Here is a 12834-nt window from a genome sequence, read left to right on the forward strand (position 1 = left end):
GATTCGGAAATAATCCTTTGCTGCCAGGAAGCGCGCAGGGCCAGGCAAAAGGTTAAAGGTTTCCCTCACTCATTTACGATGCACCATAAACTTTTATTTGCTGTCATTCTGTGTTTCTGTTTCTCTTTCTTTTTCTCTGTTTCCAGTCGAAGCGCATGCGCAGCTCTGAAGTCCGGCCACAAACCCCTTTCCAAGCAAGAGTTAAGAACGGGAAAGGCTTAGCTTTTCAGCTCGTTCCCGTTCCCAACCTCTTCTTCATTCCCATTTCTATTTCTGTGCTCGCTACGAAGTGAAGTCAAAGTCAGGTAGACAGATCAGAGAGCGAGCACAATGAGGACACTCGGACTCTTCACGTCTATGTCGAACGGGCCGATAATCCTTGCTAATGAGGTGTTTGCTTCAACAGGCTGCAGGAGAAAGTCTCTAAGTCAAGGATCGACAAGGATAATGTGCATAGATCTTAGCTCTATTTATGCTCAATGAACTAGTTGAGCAACTTAAACTCTTGCTCTTTTACTTTATTGCGCTGTGAAAATTTTTGAATATCTTTGAATATTTATGATATGATTTAGTTAGATCGATTTTTAAAGATTTAGTGGAATATAGCTAAAATGTTGTATTATGATTAAGAATTATTTAGCGATTAATAGAATAATTTTTCATGAGGCGTCAAAAGATAAAAATTTTTTTATTATGATATTTATAAAATTATTTGTATAACTCTCGAAATGCTGTTGAAAACAAAACAATTATTGATAATAAAAAAAAGAGATAATGCCGAATTTAAATTTCTTTTTTTATTTTGCAAATATGTAAATATTTATTGGGAAAGGCATATTTAAAATTAAAAATAAAAAAAATATATATATCAGACTTTTGTTTTTATTTGATCTCTTAAAATCAAAGAAGTCTTCAATGCAACTGTAAGTAAGGTAAGTATTTAATTTAATAAAAAAAGGGTAGGCGATGTTCTTTGGCGCAAGGTTGTTTCTCTTGGAGTTTAGCCAAGTGTTTAATACTTACATATATGAGATCTATATTCTTAAATGCAGATCGATAGACCTATAATGTGCAGAAACGATGTCCTTTTAAATTTCGAAAGGATATGGCTGAACTGTAACTAATTTTATTCAATACTGTTTGTAACTGCTTCTTAAACTGCGCAAAATGAACTATTTTGAATAGAATCAGTTTAATATTTGTTTAAAAGCGCTACAGAGCTTTACTCCAGTTGCAATTAATTTTAACGTTTTAATTGTTATTGTTGTTATCATCAATGACATTTTTGATGTTTATTGCCGTTGCGAAGGGCTAAATACTACGAAATTATCGAGTCAAATACCAGGCGAACAGAGATCAGCAGTAAGCAGCAGAACAGAAAGTCACTTGTAATTGGAGAGTTTTGTCTCCCGCTCTTGGGAGAATAATTGTATTCACTTTTGGATTTCTCCTGTGCGAGAAGTAATCCACCTGCTACTCTATTATGTTCGCCTGGTATTTTAACAGATTGAAATGAGAAATATTGGTTGAAGTAGTAGTAGTTATTGAAGTAGTTTTTGTTATTTACGAAGAAAATGGCATTACGATGGGCTGAAAAGTGCGAAATCATAGGATGAAATACTAGGGGAACAGAAATCAGTAGCAAGCAGCAGTTCAGAAAGTCACTTGCCCCACGTGCTTTTTAATATAATTAAAGAGTATTGTGTCCCGCTCTTGGGATCCACCTTATGATATTTGAGAATAATTATATAATCTTCAGCTCTAGAGGATAATATAATAACGCGTAAATATAATAGGACAATACTTTGCTGGTAGCTTCAAGTTTACTTGCAAGATATGGGTAATTCCATGGCAAAATTTGTCCCGTGCGAGTCTTTTTACAGTGCACTGCAGTGAAAATAACATAAACTGAAACAATTTTAAAAATAAGTGAATGTTATTCTATCTAGATAAGCACTATATTTGGAGCTAAGATTGATTTTAGGAATTTGATTTGTTTTCCGATAAAATATATAATTTCGTTCATTTTTTGGTTTTGCGTACGAATTGGTTAATTTGTTATCACAACAGAAAACAAAACAGAAAGAAAATTCCAAAACCATTCTTAGCTCTAATTAAAGTACTTATCTAGAGCTAAAAAAAATAAACTTCTTATTTTCAAAATTGTTTCAGCTTATGTTATTTTCAATGTAAAGAGGCTCGCACGAGACAAATTCTGTCATGGAATTACCCGTATTAAAAAAAAAAGTAAGAAAGTAAGAAAGCTACAGTCGAGTGTGGTCAACTGACAACTCAAAATAGACTGGTATTAATTTCAAGATATACATACCAAATACATACATAGGTATATATCGTAATAATACTAAAAATATACCAAAGGTTATATTTGGTATATTGATATAATACTACATTCAAAATAGACCATCGAGTGCAGACTACTAAAAATATACCAAATACAATATTCGGTATATTGATTTAGTACTACATTAAAAATATGCTTTCTAGAGCAAAATACAAAAAAAAGGCCAGCTTTAAATGTTCTTTTAATATTGTGTATTTAACAATATTTATTCAGTCTCTAGCTGTTTATATATAAGTACATATAATAAAAAAAGTGCGAGTGAGCAACCAAAATGGACAGCAAGCGAAGCCAAGTTTACTTGCGTGCGCCCTTCTCGATAAGTAAGTTCACGGTCGTCAAGTGGCCGGCACGACTAGCCTCCATAAGTGGCGTACGGTTGTCCTTCGTCTTGTGCTCCAGATTAGCGCCATATGAGAGGAGCACACTAGCCGCAACGGTATGTCCTTTTTGACAGGCAATCATCAGCGCCGTGTCTCCATTTTCCATCTTTGCATCCACATCCGCATCGCTCTCCAATAGTAAGTTCACCATTCTCACGTCCCCCTTGCCAGCTGCCATCATGAGATACGTGTTGCCATTTGTAATGGCCCCATTAATGTTGCCGCCGGCCTGTATGAGCAAAGTGGTAACCTCAACGTTACTATTGTTAATGGAACATTCGAGCGGCGATGGCAGTGGGTAAGTGGAACTATTGACTTGCGCTCCGGAGTCTAGTAATAATTGCGCTACTTCCACTTGGCCACCTGTTGAAGCTGCTGAAAGAGCGAAGTTCAAGTGATCGGCGCCAGCTTGCAGTAGGAAACGCACCATATCAATATGACCCTTATAGCTAGCCACTGACAATGCATTCTCGTTGTACTCATTGGAACGGGTGTTGATTTCGGCTCCACGCTCGAGAAGTACCTATGAGAGAGACATTAAACATTAGATTAATCAGCAGATTAAAGGGTGAGAGTAGTTTATACATTCTCTATACATCAGATAAGATATCTAATAACGAAATCATTGATTCGATTCTCGTCACTGAAGACAGTTGCAATCAAATCTCGGATTCTAATCACTTTTCAATGGTCAATTTACTGCCTATGACTCGATACTAACCTTGGCTACTTCCACATGGCCGGCACATGCGGCCTTCATCAGCGGTGTATGTCCAATCACATTGTGCTCCTTAATGTTGGCGCCATGGCTTAGCAGTGCATTCACCACATCAACATAACCGCCCGCGCTGGCAACCATGAGCGCCGTTTCCCCATTTTCACAACTTTCATTTACATTGAAGTTGTTCCTGAGCATCACTAGGACAATTTCACAATGACCCCAAGCAGCCGCTTCAATTAGTGGTGCTCGATTTTTTTGTGGTTGAAATGAAAACATTTCTAACAAAACTTTTATCAGAGCAGCAAAAAAACGAAACACAATTGTGAGAAATATTTGACAGACGAGAATAGTGATGGCTCGAGAATAGTGATGGCTTGATTTATCATATGATACATATTAATCGATTAATTTGTTTCAATTAGCGATTTAATTGTCTCGAAAAATGGGTTTCAATTTATTGAATCATTAATCGATTAAACTACAAAATAATCGCGACACTACAATATTATTCGCAAAATTAAAGACTTAATACAATTTTATAATGCCACCAACAACCAGTTATTTGTATGCGTACACATACGTATACGTATATACATGCTCGCCTCTATATTTGTATCTGTATGCATAGAGGCACTGCGATAGCTCTGGTGGTAGAGTACTCGGGTTCGAGCCCGTCCGGGTTACAAACTTTTTTTATTTTTAATGGTATATAATATATATTTTGCTTTTATTCAAAATGTGTAGCGGGTATCTCACAGTCGAGCACTCTCGAATGTATCTTTCTAACTTGTTATTTTTAGCCTACTTTAGACTAGACTTTGTGCTAACAATAATAACAACACAATGAAAACAAATCTGAAATACGCTTTAACACTGCGAATACTGAATATAATACAAAGAGTGGTAATTACCACAACGGACGAGGCGGCATTTTCAACGCCCACATGAAATGCTTGGCGTTGTTGGTTGTTGCCACTGCAACTGCAGCTAAAGACAGATGCAGATGCACGATCTCAACGATCTTATAGACGACTTTCGAAAATAAAATGCGTGCGAAATTGCTGAGCAATGACAACAACGTATATTACGACTCAGAATGCGAGTATATTGTGCCATCATAATGTCAACTTTATTTACTATATACATATATATTATGGCATTTTACATAAGACGCAATTATGTGCCAGATGCGGGAAATGTTAAATAAAGGAGAAAGTAGCGAAAGGATAAAAGTACCGCAATATTTAGCTTTTACTCAAAATGGGTACCAGGTATATCACAGTCAAGCACACTCGACTGCAGCTTTTTTACTTGTAAATCCGGCACTGTTCTTCCATTTGTTGGTCGAATTCATCTGTCTAATAAGAGGAAAATTAATACACTTATAGCACCCACTATAATACACTGCTTTGTGTAATTAATATTACCTTTTCATTAACTAATGTTGCAAAAACAAAATGTTTTATGTATTATTAGTAACAAAACTGCAGAATTTATGTTTAGATAAGAAACGAATATGTGAAGATCATTTCTGAAATTATATTAATATTCAAGCTCCGACTGAAAGGATATATACAACCTAATCATAAGTTTACTGACTTTTAAGTATTTGCATCTCTATTGAAAGCGTGTAGAGATTGAAAATTTGCTACATCAAAACATACAATAAATGTAATAAAAACTGAAATATTTCCATTAAAAAAATATGTCGCTGAATTAAATAGTCGATCATTTTATTTTTTAGAACGCAATTTCTTAATGCACCAATTATATATAAATGATTACATAATTAAGTCAAATATGGGAATTTCAGCTTTTCAGTTTATCACTTCTTCATCTCTTCTTTGGGGCGAATTAACATCTTAACTTCTTTAATGAAAATGTACTCAATGTTGTACCAATGTAGATCTTCATATGGTGCATTTAAATTACTGCATAAGAAACAACAAAAATCAATAATTATGTGTATTCCTTCGAAAATAAAAATATTTACCAAGTAGAACAATAATTGTACCACCAGCCACTTTCATATATGATTGCGCAATTATCATCATCAGCATTGTCGTTGTCGTGATCGAATGTTGAGAATTTCATGTTTTCATTGTATCTCATGCTATCCACAATAGTTCCATTAAATTTACCCAAACTCAGTGCATATCCATTATCTTCATCAGATATTTTGAAGTCGTCATAACGAGCGTTGTAGGTTCTTTCATTCTCAGCAACCAAATGTATGTAAAGTAAACGCTGCAAGCTCGTGATACGATGTAATTTCTCTAATCCAAGAAAGAAATCACTTTGAAAAGAACCAAAACCTTTGCGATACGTTGCCCAATCCCTAGTGAAACTCTCATTTCCCCCAACTCGTTCTTGTATTACAATCCATCCAGGTCCAGCTAACTGACTATCGCACAAAACATCGAATAAACCTATGCCAGAGACATTGAGTTGATGAACTCCTGAATAATCTCCGAAAGGGATGCATGTTGTGGGAGTTAATTTATCAAGTTCAGATTGACATAACTGATTATCCTTTACTTTATCTATTAGCTTAGTTTCACTTTCTGTTAATTTCAATTGAATCTTTTTCTGTTCTTCTCTATTGTTCTCCAATGTCCTATTTAATTCGTTGATTTCTGAACGACATAACTGAATAAGTTTTTTTTGCTTTATTAATGTAGATTTACTCTTCTCGAATTTCAACTCAAGTTTCTTCTGATGTTCTGTGTTATTTTTAATATTCTCACTAAATATCTTTATATTTTCATCTCTTTCAATTAATCTAGAATTAAGAGATTTTAATTGAACTTGACAATTTTCTAAGTTGGTGGATTTATCCTTTTCTTTATCTATTAGCTTAGTTTCACTTTCTTTTAATTTTAATTGAATCTTTTTCTGTTCTTCTCTAATGTTTTCTGATGTCCTATTTAATTCGTTGATTTCTGAACGACATAACTGAATATCATTTTCATTCTTTATTGATATAGATTTACTCTTCTCTAATTCCAACTCAAGTGCTTTCTGATGTTCTGTTTTATTTTTAATATTCTCACTAAATCTCTTTATATTTTCATCTTTTTCAATTAATCTAGAATTAAGAGCTTTTATATTTTCATCTTTTTCAATTAAACTAGAGTTGAAAGATTTTAATTGAACTTGACAATTTTCTAAGTTGGTGGATTTATCTGATAGTTGCTCTTCTAAGTTAAGAATAGTATTTTGTTTTGAATTAATTTCAGATTCAGATTTATCAACTTTATTTTGACACAATTGCAAATCGTTTTCCCCTTTGTTTACTTTGTTTTTATACTCATTTAATAGAGCTGCCTCCTTCATGAATGTTTCATGAATTCTTACAATTTCACGATATTTTTCCATAAGATCAGAATTTAATTCACTTATCTGTTTTTCCTTAGTTTCACTTTGTTCTATCTCATTTCTAACCTGCCTAAAATAGTCGAGCAAAGGTTTGACAGTCTTGTAGTTATGAAGCCGGCACTGTTCTTCCATTTTTCGGTCTGATTCACACTTCTGATAGGAAGAAAAGGTATACACTTTAGTCACTCTTTATTCTTTTTAGTATTATGTCTTTGATCTCACTTCATCTCCAGTTGTTGTAGCCACCAAGAATATTTGAAGGACCATCAGTAAGAAAACTCTGTTAAATGTTATTCTGCCCATTTTAAATGTTTCGACTGCCCGCAAACAAAATGAATTTGGAACTGAATATTTCGTTAAAGTCAGTGCAGCCGATTTGCATTCCGCTCAATAGATCTGAACGGGAGAGGTCAAGTAATGATAGCCTAGAGTCGCGGCGTAGATTCTCTGTCGGCAGAAGAGATTTCAATGCGGATGAGAAGAGATTTCAATGTCGGATGATTGTCTGTAATTTTTTTTAAATTCGAAAAAATAAATAAAATAAAAACATTGTTTTTAATTTCTTAGTCGCGTGTTGACAGTGGGGTCAATCTCCGAAGTACTCGAAATTATGCTCGAATACTTTCAAAACGATAATGGGCCTGAGTTTTTATTAATATATATGCTGACAACTATTTGGTTAGCAAATTTAAAAACAACTTGATTCAGTTAATAAGAGTATAATTATATCCGCTACCCATAGAATAGAAGGGTATTATAACTTTGTGCCGGCAGGAAATGTATGTAACAGGTAGAAGGAGGCATCTCCGACCCTATAAAATATACATATTCTTGATCAGCATCAACAGCCGAGACGATCTAGCCATGTCCGTCTGTCTGTCTGTGTGTCTGTCCGTATGAAACACTGGATCTCAGCGACTATAAGAGATAGCATTTGTTATGCAGATCAAGTTTGTTTCAAATTTTTGCCACGCCCACTTCCGCCCCCACAAATCAATAAAATCGAATAACAAGCGTAATTTTAAAGATACGAATTTTGGTGTATACGATAATAACAATAGGAGTTATTATTCCTGAAAATTTGACTGCGATCAGATGAAAATTGTGGAAGTTATTAAAGAAATACTTTTGTATGGGCAAAAACGCCTACTTGCTAGGGGTCGCAGTTGCTTTGGCTGACAATCTGGTATATTGTGCCGCCTATGGTATATTTTGAATGCGGTACCGATATACGATATACCAAATATACCAACTGGCATATTTTCGGTATTTTTGTAGTATTTTCGGTATATTTTGAAAATAATACCGCAATATTTTGCTCTTATTCAAAATGGGTAGCAGGTATCTCACAGTCGAGCACACTCGACTGTAGCTTTCTTACTTGCTTTTATTTATATTTTTAAATAATCAAATACGAACAATAATAAATTAAATCATTTATGATAGAATAGCTACATTTTGTTATTTAGGTAATATCGTCATTATTAACCTTCACAGTAATTGCAATGTTTTCATCAAATGTATGTCAAAAGTTTTGTAGTAGCAAGGACACTCAGACCATGGATCACAATTGAGAACCCCTTGTGAGGACAGATTGTCAGCATAATCAAAGACTATTGGCAAACATTTTGGTTTGGTCTGTCAACTACTGTCTGGGTACAGAGGCACAGGTTGCAGTTCGTGTCCTGCAGTTTCGTGTCCTGCTCAATGTCCTCGGCTGGAATAGCCGATGTCCCACCGGGTTCGGCAACTCAAACAGAGAAAAGTCTGCGCGATGGCTAAACGAAGTCGAAGTCGAGGACGGAGTCGGAGTGCGAAGAGGAGAGTTGTTGAGCGCACGCTGTTAGCTCACAAATTGATTTGTCAAATTGAAGCGCACAAGGACATTGCGATCATTAACGATGATTGCAGGACTCGTCAAAGTCGAAGGCCATTGCGCAGTTGGACTTGGGTCGGACAATTGTCAACACTTTGTGTGCTGCTCCGAGCAACTGAGAGATCTGCTCACTTACCACCAACTGTTTCTGTTTCGCGACGATCTTCCATCTCTATCCTCGCTGCTGTCATCACTCTCTCTCTCTCTCTCTCTCTAGTCTGCCAGTTGGAGTTTTATTAATAAATATGTTACATAGACTAAGCAAAAGAGAAACAGAGAGAGAGAGAGCTAAATATAAATGCAGAGAGCGAGACAGATAGTCGTGTCTTTGATCTTGCAAATTGTCGTAATCGATTTGGAATGCTTGGCGGGACCTTCGACTGCTGCTCCTTTCTGTGCATCCTCCTGCTCGGTTGGCTTGGTTAGCAACTTGTCAGCTTCCTTTTGGCATCTTGGCCCAGCAAGTGTCTTCTGTTCAACGCTTCCACCACAAACTGAGTGCAAATTTCAGTTGAGACTGCGACCGTCACGCTATGTTTATGCTCATATCCCACTTTTGTTTACAAATCTCGAAAATTATCTTTTAATAGAACTTTGCATTTTCATTTTGTATTACTTTCAATTTTATCTGGTCTTGGGGGAAAATAATAAATCATTTCTGGGAATGAATGTTTTGGAAACTTTTTAGGACTCTTACGAAATTATCGATTAAAGGTAAAGTAAAGTAGCATATATACAAAAACCCAATTTCCACTTACTTCTAGTTTGAGTATTTAATAAATATAATAATATTACGAAAATAATAATAGTTATATCATGTTTAATGTCAATGATAAAGCACGTTCTAAGAATCCTGACAATATCTTGGGCTTGGAGGAAAATAATAAATCACTTTTGTGAAATTGTGTAAAGCGAATGACAACTTTGGAAACTATTTAATATTCTTTTTATAATATTATCGAATTAACGTAATAAGTAATTACGTATTAAGACTACAAAAAATTTACTTTTTATACCCTCTACCCATAGGGTAGAAGGGTATTATAACTTTGTGCCGGCAGGAAATGTATGTAACAGGTAGAAGGAGGCATCTCCGACCCTATAAAGTATATATATTCTTGATCAGCGTCAACAGCCGAGACGATCTTGCCATGTCCGTCTGTGTGTCTGTCCATCCGACCGAACGAAACACTGGAGATAGAGCTATAATTTTTTTTCGACAGCATTTGTTATGTTTGCACGCAGATCAAGTTTGTTTCAAATTTTTTGCCACGCCCACTTCTGCCACTGAAAATCAAAAAATCGAATAACAAGCGTAATTTTAAAGCTAGAACGAATTTTAGTATATATAATAATAACTATAGTAGTTATGATTCCTGAAAATTTGGTTGCGATCGGATACAAATTGTCGAAGTTATTAAAGAAATACTTTTGTATGGGCAAACACGCCTACTTACTAGGGGTCTTAGTTGCTTTGGCTGACAATCTGGTATATTGTGCCGTCTATGGTATATTTTGAATGCGGTACTGTTTTGTTTTGTTTTTTGTTTTGTTTTTTGTTTGAACCTATGGTATATTTTAAATGCGGTACCTTCTTGATATATCAAAAATACTATTTGGTATATTTTAAGTATTTTGTAGTCTGTTTGGTATATTTTGAGAATAATACCGCAATATTTAGCTTTTATTCAAAATGGGCAGCGGGTATCTCACAGTCGAGCACACTCGACTGTAACTTTCTTACTTGTATTCGACCATTTGTTGGTCGAATTCATCTGTCTAATAAGAGGCAAATTAATACACTTATAGCACCCACTAAAATACACTGCTTTAGGTAATTGTTATTAACTTTTCATCAACTAATGCTGCAAAAACAAAATTTTGTATATATTATTAGTAACAAAACTGCATCATTTATGTTTAGATAAGAAACAAATATGTGAAGATCATTTCTGAAATTATATTAATATTCAAGATTCGACAGAAAGTATATACGGGATAAACATAAGTTTACTGATTTGTAAGCATTTGCACCTCTATTGAAAGCGTCTAGAGACTTAAAATTTGCTACATCAAAACATAAATTAAATGTAATAAAAACTATTTCCATTCAAAAAATAAATCGCTGCATTTAATAGTCGATCGTTTTATTTTTCAGAACGTAATTTCTTAATGCACCAATTATATATAAATGATTTCATAATTGAGTCAAATATGGGAATTTCAGCTTTTCAGTTTATCACTTCTTCATCTCTTCTTTGGGCGAATTAGCATCTTAACTTCTTTAAGTAAAATACTCTTGAACCACTCTTCCGTCCAAAGTAGATTTCCCCCATATGGTGCATTTAAGTGACTGCATAAGAAACAACAAAAATCTATAATTATGTGTATTCCTTCGTAAATAAAAATTTTCAATATTTACCAATGAGAACAAAAATTGTACCACCAGCCACTTTCATACGAGAGTGCGCAGTTATCATCATCGTAATTGTCGTTGTCGTTATCGAATGTTGTGAATTTCATGTTTTCACTGTCTCTCATGTTATCCTCATTAACAGTTCCATTGAATTTACCCAAACTCAGTGCATATCCATTATCTTCATCAGATATTTTGAAGTCGTCATAACGAGCGTTGTAGGTTCTTCCATTCTCAGCAACCAAATGTATGTAAAGTTCGAAACGCTGCAAGCTCGTGATACGATGTATTTTTTCTAATCCGAGAAAGAAATCACTTTGAAAAGAACCAAAACCTTTGCGATACGTTGCCCAATCCCTATTGAAACTCTCTTTTCCCCCAACTCGTTGTTGTATTACAATCCATCCAGGTCCAGCTAACTGACTATCGCACAAAACATTGAATAAACCTATGCCAGAGATCTTGAGTTGATGAACTCCTGGATATTTTCTGAAAGGGAGACACGTTGTGGGAGTTAATTTATCAAGCGCAGATTGACTAAGCTTAGTTTCACATTCTTTTAATTTCAATTCAACCTTTTTCTGTTCTTCTCTAATGTTCTCTGATGTCCTATTTAATTCGTTGATTTCTGAACGATATAACTGAATATCTTTTTCATGCTTTATTAATATAGATTTACTCTTCTCTAATTCCAATTCAAGTGTTTTCTGATGTTCTTTGTTATTTTTAATATTCTCATTCAATTTCTTTATCTTTTCATCTTTTTCAAGTAATGTAGAATTAACAGATTTTAATTGAATTTGACAATTTTCTAAGTTGGTGGATTTATGTGTCAGTTGTTCTTTTAATTTAAGAATAATATTTTGTTGTGAATTAATTTCAGATTCAGATTTATCAACTTTATTTTGACACAAATGCAAATCGTTTTCCCCTTTGATTACTTTATTTTTATACTCATTTAATAGAGCTGCCTCCTTCTTGAATGTTTCATGAATTTTTACAATTTCATGATATTTATCCATAAGATCACTTATCTGCTTTTCCTTAGTTTCACTTTGTTCTATCTCATTTCTAACCTGCCTAAAGTAATCTAGCAAAGGCTTCACAGTCTTGTAGTTATGAAGCCGGCACTGTTCTTCAATTTTTCTGTCTGATTCACACGTCTGATAGGAAGAAAAATGATACACTTTAATAACTCTTTATTCTTCTTAGTATTATGTCTTTGATCTCACTTCATCTCCAGTTGTTGTAGCCACCAAGAATATTTGAAGGACCATCAGTAAGAAAACTCCGTTAAATTTTATTCTGCCCATTTTAAATGTTTCGACTGCCCGCAAACAAAATGAATTTCGAACTATTCAGTTCAAGTCATTGAAAATCTGAAGCGGATGTGGATTCCGCTCAAAAGATCTGAATGAGAGAGGTCAAGTAATGATAACCTAGAGTCTCGGCCTAGATTCTCTTTCGGCAGAAGAGATTTCAATGTCGGATGAGAAGACATTTCAATGTCGGATGATCGTCAGTAATTTTTTTTAAATTTGAAAAAATAAATAAAATAAAAATATAACAAATGTATAGTAACAACATTGTTTTCAATTTCTTAGTCGCGTGTTGACAGTTGGGTCAATCTCCGAAGTACTCGAAATTATGCTCGAATACATTCAAAAAGACAATGTGCCTGAGTTTTTATTAATATATATG

General features: G+C 34.4%; 2 protein-coding genes across 4 annotated transcripts; both read right to left on the reverse strand.

Moving 5' to 3' along the window:
• Window positions 1-2591: 2591 nt before the first annotated feature.
• On the reverse strand, window positions 2592-3732 carry LOC127565146 (ankyrin repeat and KH domain-containing protein 1-like). The gene is made up of 2 exons (XM_052002403.1): window positions 3464-3732; window positions 2592-3265 (listed from the first exon to the last, which is right to left on the reverse strand). Exons 1-2 carry the CDS (start codon window positions 3656-3658, stop codon window positions 2657-2659), a joined length of 804 nt encoding a protein of 267 aa, XP_051858363.1. The 5' UTR covers window positions 3659-3732; the 3' UTR covers window positions 2592-2656.
• A 1454-nt stretch (window positions 3733-5186) lies between these two features.
• On the reverse strand, window positions 5187-12502 carry LOC117565575 (angiopoietin-related protein 4-like). Of its 3 annotated transcripts, none has more exons than XR_004571892.2 (3): window positions 11709-11872; window positions 5457-6046; window positions 5187-5394 (listed from the first exon to the last, which is right to left on the reverse strand). XR_004571892.2 is itself a non-coding variant. In XM_052002782.1 (3 exons), exons 1-3 carry the CDS (start codon window positions 12444-12446, stop codon window positions 5289-5291), a joined length of 1725 nt encoding a protein of 574 aa, XP_051858742.1. In that variant the 5' UTR covers window positions 12447-12502; the 3' UTR covers window positions 5187-5288. The 3 variants fall into 3 exon arrangements, 2 of the variants coding, with proteins under 2 accessions (XP_051858742.1, XP_051858743.1); XM_052002782.1 differs by lacking the exon at window positions 11709-11872 and adding an exon at window positions 12366-12502 and having other exon boundaries at window positions 5457-6994; XM_052002783.1 differs by lacking the exon at window positions 11709-11872 and adding an exon at window positions 7064-7150 and having other exon boundaries at window positions 5457-6994.
• Between the last annotated feature and the right edge of the window lie 332 nt (window positions 12503-12834).

The sequence above is a fragment of the Drosophila albomicans genome, chromosome 2L (genome assembly GCF_009650485.2).
Source record: "Drosophila albomicans strain 15112-1751.03 chromosome 2L, ASM965048v2, whole genome shotgun sequence".
In the NCBI taxonomy this organism is placed as follows: domain Eukaryota; kingdom Metazoa; phylum Arthropoda; class Insecta; order Diptera; family Drosophilidae; genus Drosophila; species Drosophila albomicans.